The 23,518-nt window shown below is 40.3% G+C and overlaps 2 protein-coding genes across 2 annotated transcripts; one reads left to right on the forward strand and one right to left on the reverse strand.

Annotated features, from left to right (window-relative positions):
- Positions 1 to 2,693: 2,693 nt before the first annotated feature.
- Positions 2,694 to 16,475, forward strand: LOC311128570 (chitin synthase chs-2-like; the record flags this gene model as incomplete). The annotated part of the gene is made up of 19 exons (XM_084160756.1): positions 2,694 to 2,740; positions 4,729 to 4,864; positions 6,554 to 6,739; positions 6,852 to 7,933; positions 8,169 to 8,270; positions 8,651 to 8,815; positions 8,988 to 9,135; positions 9,534 to 9,599; positions 9,773 to 10,007; positions 10,214 to 10,414; positions 10,628 to 10,912; positions 12,096 to 12,275; positions 13,133 to 13,649; positions 13,766 to 13,917; positions 14,342 to 14,685; positions 15,213 to 15,323; positions 15,419 to 15,636; positions 15,915 to 15,981; positions 16,191 to 16,475. The coding sequence occupies 19 exons, from the start codon at positions 2,694 to 2,696 to the stop codon at positions 16,260 to 16,262; spliced, it is 4,314 nt and encodes a 1,437-aa protein (XP_084016882.1). The 3' UTR covers positions 16,263 to 16,475.
- Positions 16,476 to 17,122: 647 nt separating this feature from the next.
- Positions 17,123 to 21,032, reverse strand: LOC311128663 (mitochondrial pyruvate carrier 1-like). Its single transcript, XM_084160859.1, has 4 exons — positions 20,852 to 21,032; positions 18,526 to 18,622; positions 18,118 to 18,250; positions 17,123 to 17,658 (listed from the first exon to the last, which is right to left on the reverse strand). The coding sequence occupies exons 1-4, from the start codon at positions 20,924 to 20,926 to the stop codon at positions 17,637 to 17,639; spliced, it is 327 nt and encodes a 108-aa protein (XP_084016985.1). The 5' UTR covers positions 20,927 to 21,032; the 3' UTR covers positions 17,123 to 17,636.
- Positions 21,033 to 23,518: the final 2,486 nt, after the last annotated feature.

Below are 23,518 nucleotides of genomic sequence, written 5' to 3' on the forward strand. Positions count from 1 at the left end.
CTTCCGTAAAGCCCAGCTCTGTGGAGTGTACGGCTTAAAGTGGTCCTACGTACAGATACTCCAATCTCTGCTGTGGATTTTTGCAGCTCCTTCAGAGTTATCTTTGGTCTCTTTGTTGCCTCTCTGATTAATGCCCTCCTTGCCTGGTCCGTGAGTTTTGGTGGGCGGCCCTCTCTTGGCAGGTTTGTTGTGGTGCCATATTCTTTCCATTTTTTAATAATGGATTTAATTGTGCTCCGTGGGATGTTCAAAGTTTCTGATATTTATTTATAACCCAACCCTGATCTGTACTTCTCCACAACTGTGTCCCTGACGTTTTGGAGCGCTCCTTGGTCTTCATGGTGCCGCTTGCTTGGTGGTGCCCCTTGCTTAGTGGTGTTGCAGACTCTGGGGCTTTTCAGAACAGGTGTATATATACTGAGATCATGTGACAGATCATGTGACACTTAGATTGCACACAGGTGGACGTTATTTAACTAATTATGTGACTTCTGAAGGGAATTGGATGCACTAGATCTTATTTAGGGGCTTCATTGCAAAGGGGGTGAATACATACAGTGGGGAAAAAAAGTATTTAGTTAGCCACCAATTGTGCAAGTTCTCCCACTTAAAAAGATGAGAGGCCTGTAATTTTCATCATAGGTACACGTCAACTATGACAGACAAAATGAGAAAAAAAAATCCAGAAAATCACATTGTAGGATTTTTAATGAATTTATTTGCAAATTATGGTGGAAAATAAGTATTTGGTCAATAACAAAAGTTTCTCAATACTTTGTTATATACCCTTTGTTGGCAATGACACAGGTCAAACGTTTTCTGTAAGTCTTCACAAGGTTTTCACACACTGTTGCTGGTATAAGTAAGCATTTCACTGTAATGTCTGCACCTGTTGTATTCGGCGCATGTGACCAATAAAATTTGATTTGATTTGATTTTGGCCCATTCCTCCATGCAGATCTCCTCTAGAGCAGTGATGTTTTGGGGCTGTCGCTGGGCAACACAGACTTTCAACTCCCTCCAAAGATTTTCTATGGCGTTGAGATCTGGAGACTGGCTAGGCCACTCCAGGACCTTGAAATGCTTCTTACGAAGCCACTCCTTCGTTGCCCGGGCGGTGTGTTTGGGATCATTGTCATGCTGAAAGACCCAGCCACGTTTCATCTTCAATGCCCTTGCTGATGGAAGGAGTTTTTCACTCAAAATCTCACGATACATGGCCCCATTCATTCTTTCCTTTACACGGATCAGTCGTCCTGGTCCCTTTGCAGAACAACAGCCCCAAAGCATGATGCTTCCACCCCCATGCTTCACAGTAGGTATGGTGTTCTTTGGATGCAACTCAGCATTCTTTGTCCTCCAAACACGACGAGTTGAGTTTTTACCAAAAATTTCTATTTTGGTTTCATCTGACCATATGACATTCTCCCAATCCTCTTCTGGATCATCCAAATGCACTCTAGCAAACTTCAGACGGGCCTGGACATGTACTGGCTTAAGCAGGGGGACACGTCTGGCACTGCAGGATTTGAGTCCCTGGCGGCGTAGTGTGTTACTGATGGTAGGCTTTGTTACTTTGGTCCCAGCTCTCTGCAGTTCATTCACTAGGTCCCCCCGTGTGGTTTTGGGATTTTTGCTCACCGTTCTTGTGATCATTTTGACCCCACGGGGTGAGATCTTGCGTGGAGCCCCAGATCGAGGGAGATTATCAGTGGTCTTGTATGTCTTCCATTTCCTAATAATTGCTCCCACAGTTGATTTCTTCAAACCAAGCTGCTTACCTATTGCACATTCAGTCTTCCCAGCCTGGTGCAGGTCTACAATTTTGTTTCTGGTGTCCTTTGACAGCTCTTTGGTCTTGGCCATAGTGGAGTTTGGAGTGTGACTGTTTGAGGTTGTGGACAGGTGTCTTTTATACTGATAATAAGTTCAAACAGGTGCCATTAATACAGGTAACGAGTGGAGGACAGAGGAGCCTCTTAAAGAAGAAGTTACAGGTCTGTGAGAGCCAGAAATCTTGCTTGTTTGTAGGTGACCAAATACTTATTTTCCACCATAATTTGCAAATAAATTCATAAAAAATCCTACAAAGTGATTTTCTGGAAAATCTTTTCTCAATTTGTCTGTCATAGTTGACGTTTACCTATGCTGAAAATTACAGGCCTCTCTCATCTTTTTAAGTGGGAGAACTTGCACAATTGGTGGCTGACTAAATACTTTTTTTACCCACTGTATGCACGCACCCCTTTTACGTTATTTATTTTTTAGAATTTTTTGAAACAAGTTATTTTTTAAATTTCACTTCACCAATTTGGACTATTTTGTGTATGTCCATTACATGAAATCCAAATAAAAATCAATTAAATTACAGGTTGTAATGCAACAAAATAGGAAAAACGCCAAGGGGGATGAATACTTTTGCAAGGCACTGTACACTGTCATAAAGGTAAACAAAAATACTTTCAAAATTTCTAGTTTCATTCATTTCCGTAAGCGACAATAAAGATGTTAAAGTGTCTTACGTATGATCCTTGTACCTCTTTATGGTTAATGGACAGTAAACGAGGGAGTGGCGAGGCGTTGCAGATAGTAGTAGCTGATTAAAGTAAACGTACGCATATCAATACCTTAGTACCTCAGTAAATGGACTGCTAATAAGGACTACTAAGCTCTACCACTAAGGACGGTGAAACATGGAGGAGCTCAAATTCAGAGGGCGGAAAAGGGAAGGGAGGCACAGGTACATTTTATTAATCTAAAATAAATACATTCAGTGGGAATGTGGGAATAATTTCAGGCAAAACTGTTAGGATTCATAGGGTCTGATCCTGAACATAATTAGCTCTGTACAAAAAACAGAAATTATTCCATAAATTGAAAATATTCTACCTATACTGAAATCATACTAAATAGAGGTAATACAACTATATCATGATACAACTATATCATGTACAATGACAGACATCATTTACCATTATTTGGAGGGTAATGAGAATTTAGTGTACAAAACATTATGAACATGACACAGACTGTCCAGGTGAATCCAGGTAAAAGCTCTGATCTCTTATTGATGTCACTTGTTAAATCCACTTCATTCAGTGTAGATGAAGGAGAGGAGACAGGTTAAATAATGATTTTTAAGCCTCAAGACAGCATGGATTGTGTATGGTGCCATTTAGATGGTGAATGGGCAAGACAAAATATTTAAGTGCCTTTGAACGGGGTATGGTAGTAGGTGCCAGGCGCACTGATTTGAGTGTGTCAAGAACTGCAATGCTGCTGGGTTTTTCATGGCCAACAGTTTCCCATGTGTATCAAGAATGGTCCACCGACCAAAGGATATCCAGCCAACTTGACACAAGTTGAAGCATTGGAGTCAACATGGGCCAGCATCCCTGTGGAACGCTTTGGACACCTTGTAGAGTCCATGCCCTGACAAATTGAGGCTGTTCTGAGGGCAAAAGGGGGTGCAACTCAATATTAGGAAGGTGTTCCCAATGTTTTGTGCACTCAGTGTATATTACAACCTACTAGTTTTGATTTACATTTGGTTGAGTTGTCAACTCGTGTGAATTCAATATGAAATCCACAACAAATTTCACCATGCCAAGCTTACGCTGATGACTTTTTGCAAATCCAAATAGTTTTCCATGTTAATTCAACCTCATCACATTTGTTGTTGTTTTTGTTGTTGAAATGACGTGGAAACAACGTTTATTCAACTAGTTGTTGCCCAGTGGGAAGGAAGCAAAGTTTAATTCCTTCCCAAATGCTTCTTATTGTGGACCTCTGTTTTGTTCTGATATTGCTGGAATTACAGTGTGTCAGATGTCATCAGAAGCTGTCATAATGTATCTATTATTCTACATAAGGTATAGTGTGATGACAATAGATATTAGCTCAATACTGACAATGTTATATCGATAGGAAGCCTATCAATAGGAATGAGAAAACAAAGACATCTGACAATGTATTATTCATTACTACATTATGTTTACAATAAGTGTTTTGAGACTCATGAGAATGAGCATGACAGATGCATTGCAATAAATTCATGCTTTAGGGTGAGTAATAGTATACAAATATAGGTATAAGACTTATGATCAGGCCTATGTTATGGGTGGCCAGGCTGAGAACCACTGAGCTAGACCATAATCAACAGTCTATTCAGATTCATTATTTGAGACAAGTTGATCAACATTTGGTTCCCTCTTCAGATCAGTTTCTTTCAGTAAACCTGATAGAGGTGACACTTAACCCACTTCCTTGTAGAAAGCTTGTATAAGCAATAGTTTACATAAGGTTGATATAATGGATAACGGTCATATCTTAATTAGGGTGATTCAACTTGTAGGGCTGGTCACAATTGGGTTGGGTGAGTTAGGGTGTTTCAAAGCCGAAGCTCATTAGATATACTAAGACTGGGGTATGACGTTGTCAGTATCTATTGTACCCCATCAACAGTCCCATTTCCAATGATTCAACAGTGGCTAATATAGTGTCACCTTTGCCTGCCACACACACACTTGAAAATGGATGTTGTTTGATGCCACTTGTGACTCACTTGTGCCACTGGGCTTCCTTTGATATAACATATCTTCAAGTTAGATATTACAGTAACACTTTATAAAGGGTTTATAAAGACTGGATGTTATTGTTTTAAGGATGGTTTATGAATCAGTAATAAACAGTTTTAACTGTTTGAAATTGTGTTTGATACTGTCACAGGGACACCTGGGATCCATTCCAGTTGAATCCCATTGGTGCTGAGAAAGAGGAGAAGAGAAGATGCTTTGAGCTGTTCCAGCACCTGGTGGCAGGGTTAGTGGGGATAATGGTCCTGTCCAGTGCTGTCATCAGCAAGGTGAGCCACAATGAGGGACCAGCACCCTGAACCTGGAAACTACTGGATCAACACATTCAAGCATAATACCTCCTGTGATGTCATCTTATAATCATATTTTAAAGGGATAGCTCACCCAAATTACAAAATAACGCATTGGTTTCCTTATTCTGTAAGCAGTCTATGGACAAGGTAGATGTATGACAGCAATCCATGATTTGGTTTAGTTTCCCTGGCACTATTTCCACATGCTAATGTTTTAGCATTGTGGCACAAATCCCATTCAAATCCCATTCAAGTCATGGGACCGATATAAGCATTTTTCGCACATCATGTCCAAATATCGGTCCCATGACTTGAATGGGATTTGAATGGGATTTGTGACACAAATGCTAAAACGTTAGCATGTGGAACAGTGTCAGGGAAATTAAACCAAATCATGGATTCCTGTCGTACATCTACCATGTCCATAGAATGCTTACATAGACTGCTTACAGGGTAAGGAAACCAATATGTCATTTTGTAATTTGGGTAAACTAACCTTTTAATGTATATCGAATCCATACAGTATCAGATACGTTCCCACAAATCAGCATTGATGAATAGTTTAGGGAAGTGGTATGGGTTCTATATGAGACAAATCTCATGACTGTCTTTAATGAGAGGGTTTATATAAATATGCTATTTCTATATCACAGGAGGTTGGTGGCATCTTAATTGGGGAGGACATGCTCGTGGTAATGCCTGGAATGGAATAAGTTGAATGGTATCAAATACATTACATTTACATTACATTTACGTCATTTAGCAGACGCTCTTATCCAGAGCGACTTACAAATTACATTAAACACATGGTTTGATGCCATTCATTCGCTCTGTTCCAGCCATTATTATGAGCCGTTCTCCCCTAAGCAGCCTCCACTGTTCTATATCCACATAGATGATGTATGTGATACTGTAGGCCATGCACGACAACGACTGAGCAATCTATTTTTTCGAACAAAAATTAATTACATTTCCACTGACAGAATGATACTAATTAAAGCCCCTTGTACGTTTTCCCTTATCGCCTCAGCTGGCATTGCCATCTCCATGGACACGTGTGTAGCAAGAGAATTTATGACATGACTGTACTGTATACACTTTGTACTCTGCTATCTGTTTTCTCTCTAACATGTACACTGCAAACATTCTCCTCATAAAGTCAAAACACTATGAAGGAAATGTTCACACTCACTATGTAGTTTCAGGGTTGAGTAGGTTACTTTCTAAATGTAATCCAGTAACCATTACTAGTTACCTGTCCAAAATTGTTATCAGTAACATAACTTTTGGATTACTCAAACTCAGTAACGTAATCTGATTACTTTCAGTTACTTTTGGATGACTTACCCCTTAAGAGGCGTTAGAGGAAGACAAACTTAAACTTGCGCCTTGTTTCAGTGCTGAATTGAATGTCATTGAGAAAACAGAAAGGTGTCATAATGTATTTTTGCCCACGTCCTTTCTGAATTTAAAAGTAATCCGAGAAGTAATCATCTAGTTTTTCAAAAGTTGTTTTTCTTTTTTCAGATTACATGTTGTCTGATTACATGTAATCAGTTACTACCCAACCCTGTGTAGATCAGTGTCTAAATGAATTAATTCAGTCATCTTTGATTTTATAATATAAGAAGTCTGATGCCAGTTGTGTTTACATCCAATCTTCAGGGCTCTCTGCTAGTTCTAGCCACGCTCTCAAGCCCCACATCAACTAGGACTCCCAAGGAAAGACAATACTACGTGCTCATGCTGGTGTGCTCTTTGGTGGTGCCCAACCTGCTCGTGTTCCTCAAGTCACTGTGGAAATGCGCTTTCAAGAACTTCGTTCCGCCAAACATGAGAACTATGGGAATTGTAAATTGACACTGTGAAATACTATACAATTTGACTCCTTGGTGATCTTTGATTGTCTTATTTGCTCCTCGATTGCTTGCTGTCAATACAAATGTAAATCTTTATCTTTCAGGTGTGTGTCATTGAATGCCTGGTGTCTCTTGGGACCTCCATCCTGGTGCTGGTTGTGATGCCCCAGTTTGACGTACTCACAAACCTGTTCATCTCTGGGGGAGTCTGCATGCTTTCCTCTGTCCTACAGATAGCATTTCGCCTGCAGAGAGAGAACTGGAAGATCATCTTCCCCATTTGTTCGCTTATGCTTGTCCTGACCGGCTACTTTCTCCTCGGGGCAGACTATTACGTTCGGGTAACCTCGTATGTATCAGGCCAGGAAAATGACTGTTATTGGTATGTTGGCATTGCAGTTTTTGCATCCTTTTTGGTTTCTCTGACCTGGTGGGAAAACCCAGTGCAGGCAAGCAACAACATGCAAGAAATACTGACTGAGTTGGACACCTTCAGAGACTTTGTGTTTGTGATATCCAGCCTCTTAAGGATAGTAGTCATTGCTGCTGTGTACCTCATCTACCACGTGTTGATACAGGAAAACATTGTATGGTCAGATTTTGATTTCACTCCTAAGGCCGATGAAGATGAAAATACAATTGCAAGGCATAGAGAGACCCTTGATATTGGTCTTACTGTCCTTTTCCTCCAAGCCTTTTTCTCTGCTGCATGCCATTGGTTTGGGGTGGTGGCTTGTAAGATCCACTCTGTGCGAATGAGCTTCGCCTTCCCTGTCTGTTTCACTGGGCCCGCCGTTCTCATCCTCGGCATGATCCTTTTCCTAACGCAATCTGAAGACCTAGCTGCGGCCGACACAACTTCTATCATAGACTTTTGCTCAAGCCTAGTGGACCTAAGCACCAAGAACACTACCGCAGTCGTGATGCTGGAGATCACCAAGAGCATCTGCAGGACTTCTTTGAGCAGCCATTACTGGACCTGGCCTTTCTCCCTACTTGCGCTGGAGGGGATTTGCATGTGGCTCGGGCTTATCACATGCACCTACTACGTGTGGAACTTCAGGGTCCAGAGGATCGAGCGCACAACTGAGCTGTTTGTGCGACGCCTCTACGAGTCTGCCTTCATCGACCTGTCTATGCTTCTGAACACTAAGATGAAGGTTGTACGAACGAGGAACCAAGAGAGGCAAGATTCTGCTATTTAAATTATTAAAAGTCCATGTGGTCTAATACTTCACACGGCAAATAGACATTTGTTCACTAATTGTTTAGTTTTACCGACAGTGTACTATATAACACAGCGACTCAGTGGTAGTGTGCTGAAATATACTCACGGACATTAACATGATTAGAAACAGCTCTCTCTCTGCCCATCCATCCAAACATGTTCTCGTACTTTCCCCATATTTTTCATTCTACAGTAGTGTTGTTGACAACGTGGAGAATTGTGTAATTTACCTCTGTGCAACAATGTGGCATGAGACCTATGATGAGATGTTGAAGATCCTGACATCCATGTTCAGGTAAAGCAGAGGCCTCTTGTATACAACACAAGACAATGGCCCCGTACACAAGTTGTATAACTCATGAAGCCTTCAACACATTTGGCACAACTGGTTGTGATACAACAGAGAGTTTTTCTGCATAAAACTAATTACACAAGAGTTGTGGAGACAACGTAAAATGTTTGTGTAAACATGTTTGTACAGACAAACTCTCCGTTGTATCACAAAATATCAGTTGTATCACAACCATTGTGTAAAATGCATTGCACATCAGTTGTACAAGCTTAGTGTGTACGGGGTCAACAGACTTTCAGAAAATACAATGAATGATAAGGTGATCATAATGTTTAGCAGAAAAATATGACTTTCTGTAATTATATGTGTCTTGATGGTTTCAGGTTGGACCGGTACAGAGGTGACCCAAAAGAGGAACATAAAGATGTTTTTGACTTTGAGTGCCACATATTTGTAGATGACGCATTCATGATAGTAAAGGAGAAGGGCAAAAAGTTGATCAACGAATATGTGACCGATCTCATTCACGTGGTCATAGAGGTATACAGGTAAGTGGACATTTTGTTTTTCTTTGCTCTTTGTTCCATATAAAACCAAACCAATAGTGTCAATTAATGAGCACAAGCAAGCGTAACGATGCATTCACTACAAATGGCAATTCTATTAATCCAACTACTGTGAACTGTTTTATAATTAATCTTGAATGTTTGTGTATTTCAGGGTATTCACCAATAAGGAGCCTGATGATGTGTCAATTATCGAGACTCCCTATGGTGGGCGATTAATGTTTGTGATGCCAGAGGGAAACATGTTGTATGTCCATCTGAAAGACAAACAGCTGATCCGAAACAAGAAGAGATGGTCACAGGTGGGTGGGATGATTTTCTATATTCCATGATTTCACCACAGTAACCTATATTAACATACTTTAACCCTCCCGTTGTCCTAGGGTCAAAATGACCCGCCACTGTGTTGAACCAACTTTATTTAATTTTTATATTTTTTGGATCATTTGTGAGAAGGAGGCAGTGATACTTTCTTTAAAGTCTCACTGCCTCCTTCTCACAAATGATCCCCAAAATATAAAAATTAAATAAAGTTGGTTCAACACAGTGGCGGGTCATTTTGACCCTAGGACAACGGGAGGGTTTTTAATGACATTTCTTGAAGAACATATGTACATCTTGTAATTGCTTTCTGGTTTTAGAATGGAAACACTTCAGGAAAATCAAATGGTTATAGGTTTGCATCTGTCATGTCTTTCAGATCATGTACCTGTACTATCTGCTTGGGTGGAAAGGATACATTGTCAAGAATCCTCAGAAGATAACGGTATGTAATACATGTAATGCTCATTTCCATGTTATTGCCTTTATCCCTACAATACAGGTGATCTGTAAATATGATAAATCACAGGTGATCTGTAAATATGATAAATCAGCAGAGCCATGGTTTCCATGGTTTCCCTAAATTAATGTGTATGATATTTTTTGTGTCTTATACAGAGACAGAACAATCCTTGCCGTGCCAGTCTCATATCATTGGATGGGGAGAGTTTCCTGTTGCCACAGCATGACAATGACAGTAAGAGAAAACACATATCTGATGACAATACCTACATCATGGCCTTGGATGGGGACACAGACTTCCAGCCCGCAGCTCTGATCTTACTGGTGGATCGACTTCGGAAGTACGGCAATGTGGGTGCTGCATGCGGAAGAATCCATCCAACAGGAATGGGTGAGTAAAGCTTTACCAAAGAGTTAGATGGTCCACTCAGACATTGCTATGTCTAGCATATACACTGAGTGTACAAAACATTAGGAACACCTGCTCTTTCCATGACACAGACTGACCAGGTGAAAGCTATGTTCCCTTATTGATGTCCTATATCACAAAGAGATGTAGGCTACAGTATGACTGATGAGCATTGTATTCTATTGTAGGTCCAATGGTGTGGTATCAGAAATTTGAGTACGCTGTTGGTCACTGGCTCCAGAAAACAGCTGAGCACGTGTTTGGTTCAGTCCTCTGCAGTCCTGGATGCTTCAGCTTGTTCAGGGGATCAGCTCTGATGGATGACAATGTGCTCAAGAGATACACCACCACTGCAACTAGAGCCTCTGAGTACGTTCAATATGATCAAGGTGACTACTTTCTTATTCTCCCATCAACAACACTTGATTGTCTGTATCAGCCTATACACAGGTGGTTCATAGAAAGTATTATCACAGTTCCTTGAGCTACATATTTGCTTGCTGATTAAGGGTTCCCTAGAGATAATCATTATGGTGTGCACCGGTCCTAGGACCTGATCCATACAATGACTTTCATGAATCTTCCGTCTTCCCGCTGGCCAGGTGAGGACCGCTGGCTGTGCACCCTGCTCCTCCAGCAGGGCTGGAGAGTGGAGTACAACGCTGCGTCGGATGCCTACACCAACTCCCCTCAGGAGTTCAAAGAGTTCTATAACCAGAGGCGTCGCTGGGGGCCCTCCACTCTAGCCAACACCCTGGACCTCCTGCACAGCGGCAATGAGACGGTCAAGAGGAACTCTTCCATCTCCAGGCTCTACATCTTCTACCAGATATTCACTGTCAGCTCCTCCATTCTCGGCCCTGCCTCCGTTTCTCTGATGATAGCAGGTGGGCACCAATCTCACGCTGTGCTTGTTCTGTTATTTCTTGGAAATTAATGTTGATGAATACCAATTATACTGTATGACCTAGAATAACTAGAGCTGTGCTTAAAGCAGATGTGCCACTTATTCCCTTAACTGGTGCGTCAATCTGTTACATAACAAAACAAATCCCCTTCAAAATCAGTCAGTTTAAACTAGAGATGTTTTTTTTGCATTGAATGCGTCTCAATCCACCACATCCTCCAGTGTCACACTTCCATAGTATGACCATCTTAAAACAATTCCATGTCAGCTTAGCACCCCCTGTCTTACACTCTAAATAATGAAGTAAAGTTAAGTATTTCTAATTGTCAATAAATTAAAAAGCTCAACTTCAGGCAGCGCATCAGCTGGGTGGATGAGATTACATATGACTAACATTTTAGGGCACAGGACAAAAGGTATAACCATAAAGTATGTCTAACCAATTAAAGCAGGGATTTTCAAACTGGGGTCTGCAATGAATTTATTTTGTTAGAACAAATATTTGGGGTAATTATTTTCCGTGAAAAAATATTATTTTATGAATATCGCTAGCTGCAACAGAATACCACCTTGGATACCAATTTTACGTCTCTACGTCCAGTATGAAGGAAATTAGAGGTAGTTTCATGAGCCAATGCGAACTAGCGTTAGCGCAATGACTGGAAGTCTACAGGAACAGTTAGCATGCTAGCTGTTCATCCAACTCTGGGGAAGTAGATAAATGGCTTCATTGCCAAAATCTCAAACTATCCCTTTAATATGGAGGAAATTACAGTAATTTAAGCTAATTACTGGTATAGAAAATTCAATTTCGGGATGGAAAAACAGTTTGTTAACTTAGATGACTACAAAACAAATAGAAAGCATGCAGAAAAGATATTGAACTATGTATATTTTTTATAATACCATCTTTGAGAACTAACAATCAAAGACAGTCGAGAAGAAAAAAAAACGGTCATTATCTAATAAAAAAATATGCAAAAGTAGAGAGTTTGAAAAGGGGCAAATACTTTTTCACAGCACTGTATGACTTTTGCTTTGGTTGATAAAACCATAAAAAGTTATGTGGCGAAGATGAATTCAAATGGTTTTGTTCTTATATGCTAGGATATACAGATCTCCATTCCAGGAAGTATTCACCATTTTTCTTTCTTCCTCTTTAGGTGCTTTCCAGTTTGTGTTCAACATTGAAGGAACCCTGTCCATCATCATAGCAGTCATCCCACCTATTTTCTACATGTTCATTTGCTTTTTGGCAAAACCAAATGCCCAGATAATCATTGCAGCCATTATGAGTGTGTTGTACGCCTTTCTGATGTTAGCGTCATTCTTCGCCATCATCGGTAAGCTTTGGCAATGACTTTTCACTACATACCACAGGTTGTTTAGGCAAAGATAGAGGCTACCTGTCACGTTGTATACTGATAGAAGACAGGCGCAGGAATACGTAATAGGGTTTTTTATTACTCAACCCAACATAAGGTACGTCATGGAAAACGACGTGGACGAAGCCCAAAATAAACACACATATAACACAGGGATGTAACCCAAACAAAAGAGCGAGGTGTAAACCCCTAAATAATACACGGGACGAGACCCGTAATAACAAGTGCACGATTACTCTGCATGTAAACTGTAATACAATGTACTCACGAGACCATCGGACAATAAACGACAAGGACAATGGGGAACAGAGGGCACATATATACACATACTAATCAGGGGGAATGGGAACCAGGTGTGCGTAATGAGACAAGACAGTCAGGGGTTGGTGGTAATTAACCAGATCAGTGACGCCTAGAAGGCCGGTGACGTAGACCTCCGGAGCTGGTGAATGGAATGAGCAGCAGTATTGGGGGGATCCGTGACACTACCTCTTATCATTTCAAGGGTGGAGGCTGGTGATAAATTAAATTGTATTGCCTGTCCCATCATCAGTATAACTATTTTTATATTTTTACATTATCGGTTAACCTGTAATCATCAGTAAACCACAGGTAGACTTTGTTCTAGTTTCTTTTCACCCAAACATACTGTATGACATTGAGCTGTATTTAGTCTCTCATGACAGCCTAAGTAACTGATTTAGTTATTGGTTCTGAGATTAAGCTGTAATTTATCACTAACTCTTACATCACTACTGTTGATTGGTGCCAAGTCAGACTGTTACGATACACATTTAATTTCATTCGTTCCCCAGGTGACATGGCTATGCAGGGCACATTTATCACCCCAACTGGCCTCTTCCTGGTGTCCATGGCTGTCATGTACTTGGTAACTGCCATCCTTCATCCCCAGGAGTTCAGCATGATCATCTATGGTCTGATGTACTTCATCTGTATCCCCAGTGGTTATCTCTTGCTCACAATCTACTCCCTGGTGAACATGCACATTGTCACATGGGGCACCCGAGAGACAAACAAGGAGAAAGAAGAGAAGATGACCCAGAATGTTCTCTGTGATCGCAACTGCAAACTTTGCTGTTGGGATATGAAACTACAAGTCACCCAAGAGACTGATAACTTGATGCTCCAGCAACTCCAGCAGGCAGTCAATCCAAACACGCAAGTCACTGAACAGGTGGTGAAAGAACAACAAGCCAACACTAAGAAAGAGATAAATAATGCACTGAATGAAGAAAACAACAAGGAAATACTTCCAGAGTCTTCAGACAGCAAATGGGCCAAGAAAGACAGCGACTCAAAATCTGATACAAGGCATGTACAAAGCATTTCACAAAGGCCCAAAGGATCTTGCTCATATATTGTTTAATGCAAACTTTTATCAAATGAAGTGCTATATCAGTTGTAACTTTTCATAATTTTGTTCACAGCAGTGATGACAGTCTTGACAGCCTTCCAAAAAAGGAGAGTGCTTATTCCAGCATTGAAGATGACAACAGAGATGATGATGATAATATGCTTTATGATGGTTCGCTTTATAGTGGCTTCACCGAGGAAGAAAGAGAAATACTACCTCAAAGTGGTAGGTGGTTCAGTACATGAAAGTCTAAGCTTTTCCATCCATTTGCTAACCTGATTCTTGCTAACACTTTTAAATTGAAAGTACTTTATCTTACAGTATAGAAATTACTAGGTATTTACTGAAAGGGTACATGGTAAAATTGTAATTACATCATAATAACCAATTAATTAAATTAAATCAAGTACCACAAGCCACCATCTGGTATCAAGGTACCCATTGATTTCCTACATACAATACCAGGTAAATACCAATAGAAACACCCTGTGAAATAATGTGCAACCTGTAGACATGATTATTGACAAAGGAGCACGTCAATAAAAGAGTATAGCTGTAACCTATAGCATACAAAAGTCAGTATGTAACCGCAAGTTGAATTATACTCAACAGCACCCTCATCTCTACACAATTTGCTTTCAATAAATAGATTGGGTTCAGCCTGTCAAGGAAGAGTTCCTGAAGAAATTGACCTACGCCAACATGAAAAGGAACCTTCAGGAACAGATCCGCTACACCCTGAGGAACAAGAACCAGGAGGATGTGTGTGAAGAGCTGGTGATGATGCTAACGGACACAGTGAACGGAGAGCTGAAGGACAAGGTGGGCCCAGAGGACGTGCTGAGCGACAGCCAGTTAGAAGAGCTGCAGTACGCCCTTAACGAGGCCGCCAGGAGGATCCTAAAAACCAACCGCATGGAGAGGCTGGAGAGGAGGGTGAAAAGAGCCATAGAGAAGACCCTCATTGCCCCACAGGTGGTGAAACTGACTGAGGTATTTGCTTGAGTGCCACATGCCATTCATATTGTATTTATATGTTATATTGTATCGCCTGGTGTCTTATCAATGCAGCTCCATGCATTTTTTTCTCTAAATATTTGACCTGGGATGGATTTTAGCAATAATAAGACTCTGGAACCAGACCCTTTGAATTATAATCTGAATCAGGGGCGGACTGGCCGAAATGACATATGGGCTGGTCCATGTTTAGCCCAGTGGGCCTGTCTATCTTGGGTTTTTAGCACAAAATTATAATTATCTGGCTAATAATGGGGTCCTCAAGGGAAAAAATGGGCCAGTGTGGGGGCCTTGAGGAAAATAATGGGCCGGTGTGGGGGCCTCAAGGAAACAAATGGTCTGGTGTGTTATAAATGCCAGGGCTGATTTCTGATCCGAGTCCGCCCCTGATCTGAATAACAGACAGTGTTGAGAAACAATGTTTGCCCTCATCTAGGTAGGGATTATGAATATTACAAATGGTCAAAAATATAGCTACCATGTTTCCCTATGTATTTTGGCAGGATGAACATGACTTTTGGAAGAAACTGCTTGAGAGATACCTTGCACCCATTGTTGATGATAAAGCACATAAAGAGGAAGTGACAAGGGAACTGAAGTCACTACGGAACAAGGTGAGCTTTAATTTTATTAACTGCATCTAAATCCGTCTATTTATTTACTCGCATGGCTCGTGGAATGATCATCTTTTGTTTTTGCTGTTTTACAGGCAGTGTTTCTGTATTTCATCGTCAACGTTTTGTGGATTGTGGCCACTTTCTTTTTACAAGCCATTGGAAATGATGTGATTAGCATCAAGATTGAAAAAATCTGGCCAAATGGCACATCATCTGGAGAATACCTGAAGGTGGAGCCTCTCAGTCTGATGTTCCTCTTGTCATTTGCTGTGCTTCTAGTGGTGCAGTTCCTGGCTATGCTTTACCACAGGTAGGAAAACATTTCTCAAACACAATATGATACATATTTAATAATTTGATACATGATATATCTACATAACACCACCTTCCAAACATGCATAAGACAGACATTTCCAAATAAAAGACAGAGACACTAATAGAATACGATTACAACCTCATGCCATGCCCATTATTACAGCTGAAAATGTTAGTTTTTCTCTCTCAATGCACGCAATAGTTCAGTTTCAGTTATCTGATGAGTCTTAATGAAATCAAACTAAAAGTACACACTGTGCGGTTTCTCTTCAGAGTATATACTCTTATCCATGTGGTGTCGTACAGAAGCACAGAAAAAGACTACATTCCCAGAAGCGAGGTGAGTGACCTCTGCTAATCCAAACGATGGGAGGATAAAGTGTACTTGATCATCATGCACTTTAGTAGACAATGAATCATTTGCGTAATTCTGGTGCAAATATATCAAATAGGTTACTAAATTATTTACTAGACCATGCATTAAATAATATTGTGAAGACCTAAAATGCTTGTTGTTGATCATTTTAATTATCTCCATTGCTTGTGCAGGAGGACGAGGAGGGGCTGATTCTTGAGAACCAGATCGCCAATGGCCTTGTGATCACCAGTGATGACTTGTGAAACTTGACTTGGGGGCGTGTTGTTACCGAGTGTTCCATCAATAAAAAGGGTGACTTTGTCTAAACATAATTCAGATATACCTAGCAGGGAAAGCTTATTTTGATACTGCAGCAGTGAAATACCAAATGGTATACTAGCATTAAAGTAGTTGCCCAATGCCTCAGTAATTTTTTAAAAAATCAACTGTATCTATTGAATAACAATATGAGTGATAAGATGTGTATTGAAAATAATTGTAATTCAGACAGATTGTAAGTACTAACTGGGAAACAGACAGTATTATGATCAGACAATAAATAACAAAATCATTAAACAAATACATATACATACTTCTGCTAATACACTAGCCTTCATTTTTCAAGGGAAAATGACCCTTTCTAAATGTATGGCACTGAACCTATCCAACTGAAGAAAAGCCTGATCACAATTGGCTGTTTCTTGGGTCAAAAAAGGTGGGTTTTGCCATTTTCCACAGACAGACAATGTAAACATATTTTAGGTAATTTTACTAGAATTTATCCTGCAATGTTTATTATGTAAACGTGTGACTGCTTATGCTAAACTCAAATAAAATGAATATTTCTAACAGATACATTATTACGAGTCATAGCATTCAATGGCAACTGCATGAGTCTATAAGCAGATATGTCTAGCTACTTCACCTCAAGTATCATTACTCAAATTAACAACACATTTAAAATAAAAAGCATGATGAGAGCAAGATACAACTTCAAAGATATTGCAGTACATGTAACTTAGGCAGAATGTTCGCTGTTGCCTTTCATCAAGTTCATTCAGAATGCAGCCTTCCTGGAAGAGTTATCAGTCTTCATGAAGGTAAAAGTTAATCAGCCACTCAATGGATATCAGACAGTTTATTAGACATTATGAGCATGTAGTTTGATCAGTGTAAGAGGACGTTTCATTTATGGGAAATAGATAAGGGTTTATTCATTATCTTCAGGAATAACACTGCCATGGCAACACAACAGAGTACCACTTGTATTGCCAGTACATTCTGATAAAGATTGTGTTATTGGTATAGCTAATACATTATCAAAATGAGGACATAACATACAGTGCATGTGTTACAGACGATCTCTTTAAAAGACATCTGTAAAAGGGCCTCTACAGATTCCATTCCATTTTATTCGTTTGTGCGTGATACATGTGGCAAATCTATTCATTTACCTTATATACCTGAAGAAACACACATGGTGATCTTCAACAGAAGTTGAAACTTTATTAACAATTTTTAATTTAAGAGTTTTACATTGGTATTCAATGATAAGATAAAATTGCCATACACCCGAAACCCATACGGCCAAACTATGCTGGTTTCCAAATGAAACTATATATTCCTCATGTCCACCCCTAAGATGACTTCTTCTCCATGCTGGAAAGAAGGGAAAGAATCCATCAGAATTACTGGAGATACACATTCTGTAGAATAGCATTTAAGTCTGAAATTATAACCAGTGACTATGTTTCATTATCTATGCGTGTACAGTATGAGAGCGCGAGAGACTGACGTTAAGACACTATCATGGATATGGATAAAATGAATGTCATGAAGTACAGTGCTTCCATGTTGTAAATTTTTTGTTAATTTGATGGTAACTTTCAACATGTTCTCGGATGGAGAAATCCTAAAAGATGTGGGCTTCAAGGCTGTGGCCTCCTTGAAATATCAGTCTATTATACCCTACCAAGTTCCATAAAGAAGTTGTTACGGACAGGAGACACCACCATCTGAGCAGTGAATAAATCACGTATGTGTTTAGAACTGGTATAAAACAAATTTGGTTTGCATTGAAATAAACAAATCATGCAGTACAGTAAAATGTGAGCTTACTTGTATTTGATAAGTCGTGATCCTTGAATGAGCTGGGCTGTCTCATTGGTTAGGTGGCAAGCAAAGAGGAGCCAATTCCTAGGCTGAACTTTGTATGCAAACCTCATAAACAGGAGTGAGTAGCAGGTCAGAGCTGCCGGAGGGGGGGAGGGGCGACAACAAAGAACACTGAATAAATAAGGAATTAACAGCCACTTGAAACTTCATTCATATCTTTCAGACATCCTAAATGTTCTTGCCTTGTGTGTCAGACTGCAGGAAAGGATTGTTGAAGTTCAAAGAATAATGTTAAACTATTGGAATTCTACTTGATCAAAGCATGGAGTTATTCAACAAGCTTGAGTCTGCTGCTAGTATTATAGTGAACAGGCGATCAAACCTGTCTATGTTTTCTGTATCGTGTCTCACCAAAGGTCATTCTGCCACTGATAATCTCAGGGCTTTTCTTCATGTCACTGATGGCAGCAATGGGCAGACCCCAGTTGGCCACAGGTCCCCAGAAGTGCTGGAATAGAAGTAGAAAACAACATTTTAAGGAACAATTAATGTTGAGAGCAACGAGGTTACTGTAAGGGTCAAATTTATTCAAACTGCCATAGCAATTATACCATCTTGCCAACTAACTACCTAAGAGAGGAGTCTATCTGCTATGTTCAATGAAGCCAAAACATTCTGTGATTTTAGTAGACAAAAACAAAAGTAGCCTACACAACGAACAGAGTACTTACTGTGCTTATTTTTGAAAGTTCCCGTGAAGACACCAAGATGACAGACATAACAAGACAGAAGGAGTTTTGGTTAGGGGATATGCCTATACCTTAGGAAAACAACCAACACATCGCATCCTGCCTGGGACAACTAATAAATGTATGGTTCAAGTCATGTCGGGAACTCATGAATACGACCTTCCTACTGGGAAAAATGCATGTGAACGCCCCTCCAACTCATAATTACGACTAGGAAACTCCGGTATGATCTCTGGACCCCCATCTTTCCCACATGCTGAACTATGACGTCACACACCACTGAAAATGGCAACAAACATGGCCGTGTTTTCGGCTGTCAATGGTGAGAATGGTTCTTGCGTTCCTTCCGATCTCCGAGCACGTGAACGGTCCAAATTGTTCCTCCGAAGTAGAAGGTCGTTCCTCCGATCACTACGACATGACGTGAACGCGGCATAATACTCATATAGGGCTGACATCCCCGGCAACACATCAGCAGTAGGCTAGTTTGACAGCTAGCTCTCGAGAACCCAAGGGGGCCCACGAGGGCTTATAGCCGGCCCCCTTTTGGGACCACAGCTGGCTCCATGTGAACTACAAACCTGACACTCTGTTCTGACGTTTAGAAACATTAAAGCTGCAATATGTAACTTTTTGGGCGACCGGACCAAATTCACATAGAAATGTGAGTTATAGATCTGTCATTCTCACTGAAGCGGTAGATCTTTTCTATGTGCAAATAATCCTCCCTTGTGATACTGTTTTGGAAACCTTAGCTTTGGAATTTAACTTTCATACCAACAACAAATAATCTTTCAAATACATTTACATTTTAGTCATTTAGCAGACGGTCTTATCCAGAGCGACTTACAGTTAGTGAGTGCATACATTTTTCATACTGGCCCCCCGTGGGAAACGAACCCACAACCCTGGCATTGCAAGCGCCATGCTCTACCAACTGAGCTACAGGGGACCAAAATATATATATTTACAGTACGCAATTTAGCAAAGTCACACCCAGATGTAAAAGCCTCCAGACAAGGGTACAACACAACCTCTCACCTTACGCTAGCAATTACATAGTGTTACTCTTGCCTGGAAACCCAAAGTTGAATTGCAGAATAAAATGATATTTTAACATACTTTATCAGTTGTTCGTGCGGTTGGACCTTTTGGCGGTAAGAATGTGAGACAATATATCCACAATAAAGTATAATTACATCAACTTGTCAAAGCCCCGTTTGTGCATTCACATTTGATATCGCCTGAAACATGCGCACAAGATAAAATACATGCATGAGAAGCATGCATACTTGCCGAGCTCGTGTTTACATGGTTCTGCGCATGTTTCAGGTGAAAGAAATCTGAACGCACTACAGCGCTTTGAAAAGTTGATGTAATTATACTTTCCTGTGGATATATTGTCTCACATTCCTACCGCCAAAAGGACCAACCACACGGACAACCGGTAAAGTACTTTAAAATATAATTTTATTCAACATTCTGGCTTGTAGAGGTAGCGAGAGGAAACGTTCCTGATTCAAACGTTCATTTCTGCCAGACGTAGAATTCTATGCAATTCAACGTCGGGTTTCAAAGCAAGTGTTACTCAAAACACAGCTGGGTGCAACTTTGCTAAACTAAGCACGGTAAGTGCATCTTTTGTATTTGAAAAAATATTTATAACTCGAGAAAGTTAAGTTCGAAATGTTTCCGGGGGGTGTCATTTCACTCACAAGGCAAAAGGGGACGTGCAATGACCCAATGTAATGTAATTGGGGTCATGAAGATAAGGGCTAGCTTGAGTGATAACAACAACATTCAAGCGCAAACGTCCTTCAGGCCGGACACAAAACATTTGTACAAAAAACGTTAACGGTAGTAGCTAGCTACAATTTACAACTAATGTTAGCTCGATACGTTTGATAATTAATGTAATTGCTATATTAGCTAGCTAGCTTGCTAGTTGGTACAGTAAAAGTGTTAGCTAGCTATCTTGCAAATGTGTCATACCTCATTAGATACTCTCTGAACTCCTTGCTTTTAAGATGGTCAACAGCCTTACGTGCCAAAGTACCTGCCATGACTTCGGATTGTGGTGGTTAGCAGTGCAGAGAAAAGTATAACTATGGGAATGTACAAACTGGGTAAATGCAGCTTAGCGTAGAGGACACTAATGGTCACAGTTCGAGTTCGTCACCGAAACATTATATTTATGACACTGTCGCAATGACTCAGTTAGGACGCCTCTCATTGGTGTTGCTATGCAATCTCACGATTTCCGGCCTCATGGTGATGACCCGCCTCTAGCGAAGATTTCTTTACAAATAAAACAAGATAGACCACAGCCTGTCGTTTCCAACGGGAACAAATGAGTCATAGTGGGCAGAACAAGCAAGGAGGTGGGGAGAGCCAAGCACGAGCTAGCGAGATCCTATTGGCGCGTTCTAGCATTCTCTGCATATTTCCGTTAGGGAACGCCTACGCTGTGAAGTGTGCGTGTTCAATAACACAATTCGCCTTTGCACTCCTTCTAAACAACGCGATTTTTAAACACTTTTGCACAGGGTAAAGTCTATAAAACTTAGTCCACTCTGTTCATAACATATTCTAGTTTTTGGGAACAGAAAACTGTATTGAAATCAAATGCTTAATTGATGAGAAAATGTGCAGAATGTCGGCCAAATCCCATCTCGTTCCATCTTCTCTCGCTGTCGGCAAGTGGGCTGCCTCTCACTACCATATTTGGAAACGCCAAGCGGATGCTTCACATTTATGCATCCGGTGAAATATCTGTCTCATTGTTCTATCTGTGCATCTACTTTCTGAGGTTGTGCCACTGATCCAGGATCAGCAATTTCTCTCTTGGTAGATACACATACTGCTCAAGAATAGTTGTTGAACTGGTCACACCACAATTCTCAGAAGGAGGTGTCCCTTTATCCATCACTTACTGGCTCAAACACACCTTTAACACCTTTAAAACATGTAGAACCAGGACACAATGGGCAACAGTTCTAGACTGACCACACTTCCATTCAATTAGGCCTAGATTTAAAAAATCTGCATAATGTTATAATAATAAATTAAATGCCATTTAGCAGATGCTTTTATCCAAAGCAACTTACAGTAGTGTATGCATCAATTTTTTTGTATGAGTGGCACCAGTGGAAGTCAAACCCACGACCCTTGTGTTGCAAGCACCACGCTGTACCGACTGAGCCACACAGGACCACAAATTGGCCACAAACTGGCAAGAGTCAATGTGTGTATGCCTGACCCATACGTGACTTATGCTGCAATTCTGCATTTCATTCATGGTTTCCAATAGGACATTGTGACTAAGATGCTCCATGTGGATCCACACCAACGGCTGACGCCCCCCCCAGGTGCTCAGACACCAGTGGATAGTCAACCAAGAACAGCTGTCTCAGAGTCAGCTCATCAGACAATATGTACTGCTTGTGAAGGTAAGGAGGAAAACCTAAGAAAATCACTAAACCAGACATAGTGTAAGAAGCACCATCATCTGTATGTGGTGCCAATCTCTAGCCTCATAAACCAGATTGACCACATTGTTTCAGTCACTGTGTGTATGCCTGACACAATCATCACAAAATATCAACACAAGAGTTTCTTCCACACCTGATTTATTTGTAAAGTTTTGCCTATACAGTATGTACAGTCCTACTAGCACAGATACTAACACTCGCACTGACTTTGCTGATAGCTACTTTATTGAGGAAAATGTATTTACTATGACTGAGATAGGTGGTTGTCCCACCTAGCTATCTTAAGATGAATGCACTAACAAACTGTAAGTCACTCTGGATAAGAGCATCTGCTAAATTATTAAAATGTCAATGTAAATGTACTAGTTTCACAATGTTACTTTTTACATGACTGAACACCACAGAGCTGAAGACTATTTGAATCAATTCTCTTTGCAGAAGTACCTTCAGCATGCACAAAACACTTAAGATCTATACAAGCCACAGCAGCACAAGGAGAGTCATTGATCATGGTTTTCTATTGTGTTATTCTATGGGGATCTCTTCACATCGTGCATTTTAGTAGTTATTCAATTAAGCTTTGTGAAAACAGAAATTATTAAGGCTCACTGTGCAATCAGCTACAGTTGAAGTCGGAAGTTTATAACCTTAGGTTGGAGTCATTTAAACTCGTTTTTCAACCACTCCACAAATTTCTTGTTAACAAACTATAGTTTTGGCAAGTCGGTTAGGACATCTACTTTGTGCATGACACAAGTAATTTTTCCAACAATTTTTTACAGATAGAATATTTAACTTATAATTCACTGTATCACAATTCCAGTGGGTCAGAAGTTTACATACACTAAGTTGACTGTGCCTTTAAACAGCTTGGAAAATTCCAGAAAATTATGTCATGGCTTTAGAAGCTTCTGATAGGCTAATTGACATCATTTGAGTAAATTGGAGGTGTACCTGTGGATGTATTTCAAGGCCTACCTTCAAACTCAGTGCCTCTTTGCTTGACATCATGGGAAAATCAAAACAAATCAGCCAAGACCTCAGAAAAAACATTGTAGACCTCCACAAGTCTGGTTCCACCTTGGGAGCAATTTCCAAACGCCTGTAGGTACTACGTTCATCTGTACAAACAATAGTACGCAAGTATAAACACCATGGGACCAC

This window comes from Coregonus lavaretus (genome assembly GCF_964263955.1).
Source record: "Coregonus lavaretus genome assembly, chromosome: 1".
Lineage (NCBI taxonomy): Eukaryota > Metazoa > Chordata > Actinopteri > Salmoniformes > Salmonidae > Coregonus > Coregonus lavaretus.

Coding starts and splice junctions, on each gene's coding strand:
- LOC311128663 (XM_084160859.1), bottom strand. CDS start 20,926: ATGGCAGGTACTTTGGCACGTAAGGCTGTTGACCATCTTAAAAGCAAG. Junction 18,623..20,851: donor GAGAGTATCTAATGAGGTAT/GACACATTTGCA, acceptor CTTCTATTCCAG/CACTTCTGGGGACCTGTGGC. Junction 18,251..18,525: donor CAGTGGCAGAATGACCTTTG/GTGAGACACGAT, acceptor CCCCTCCGGCAG/CTCTGACCTGCTACTCACTC.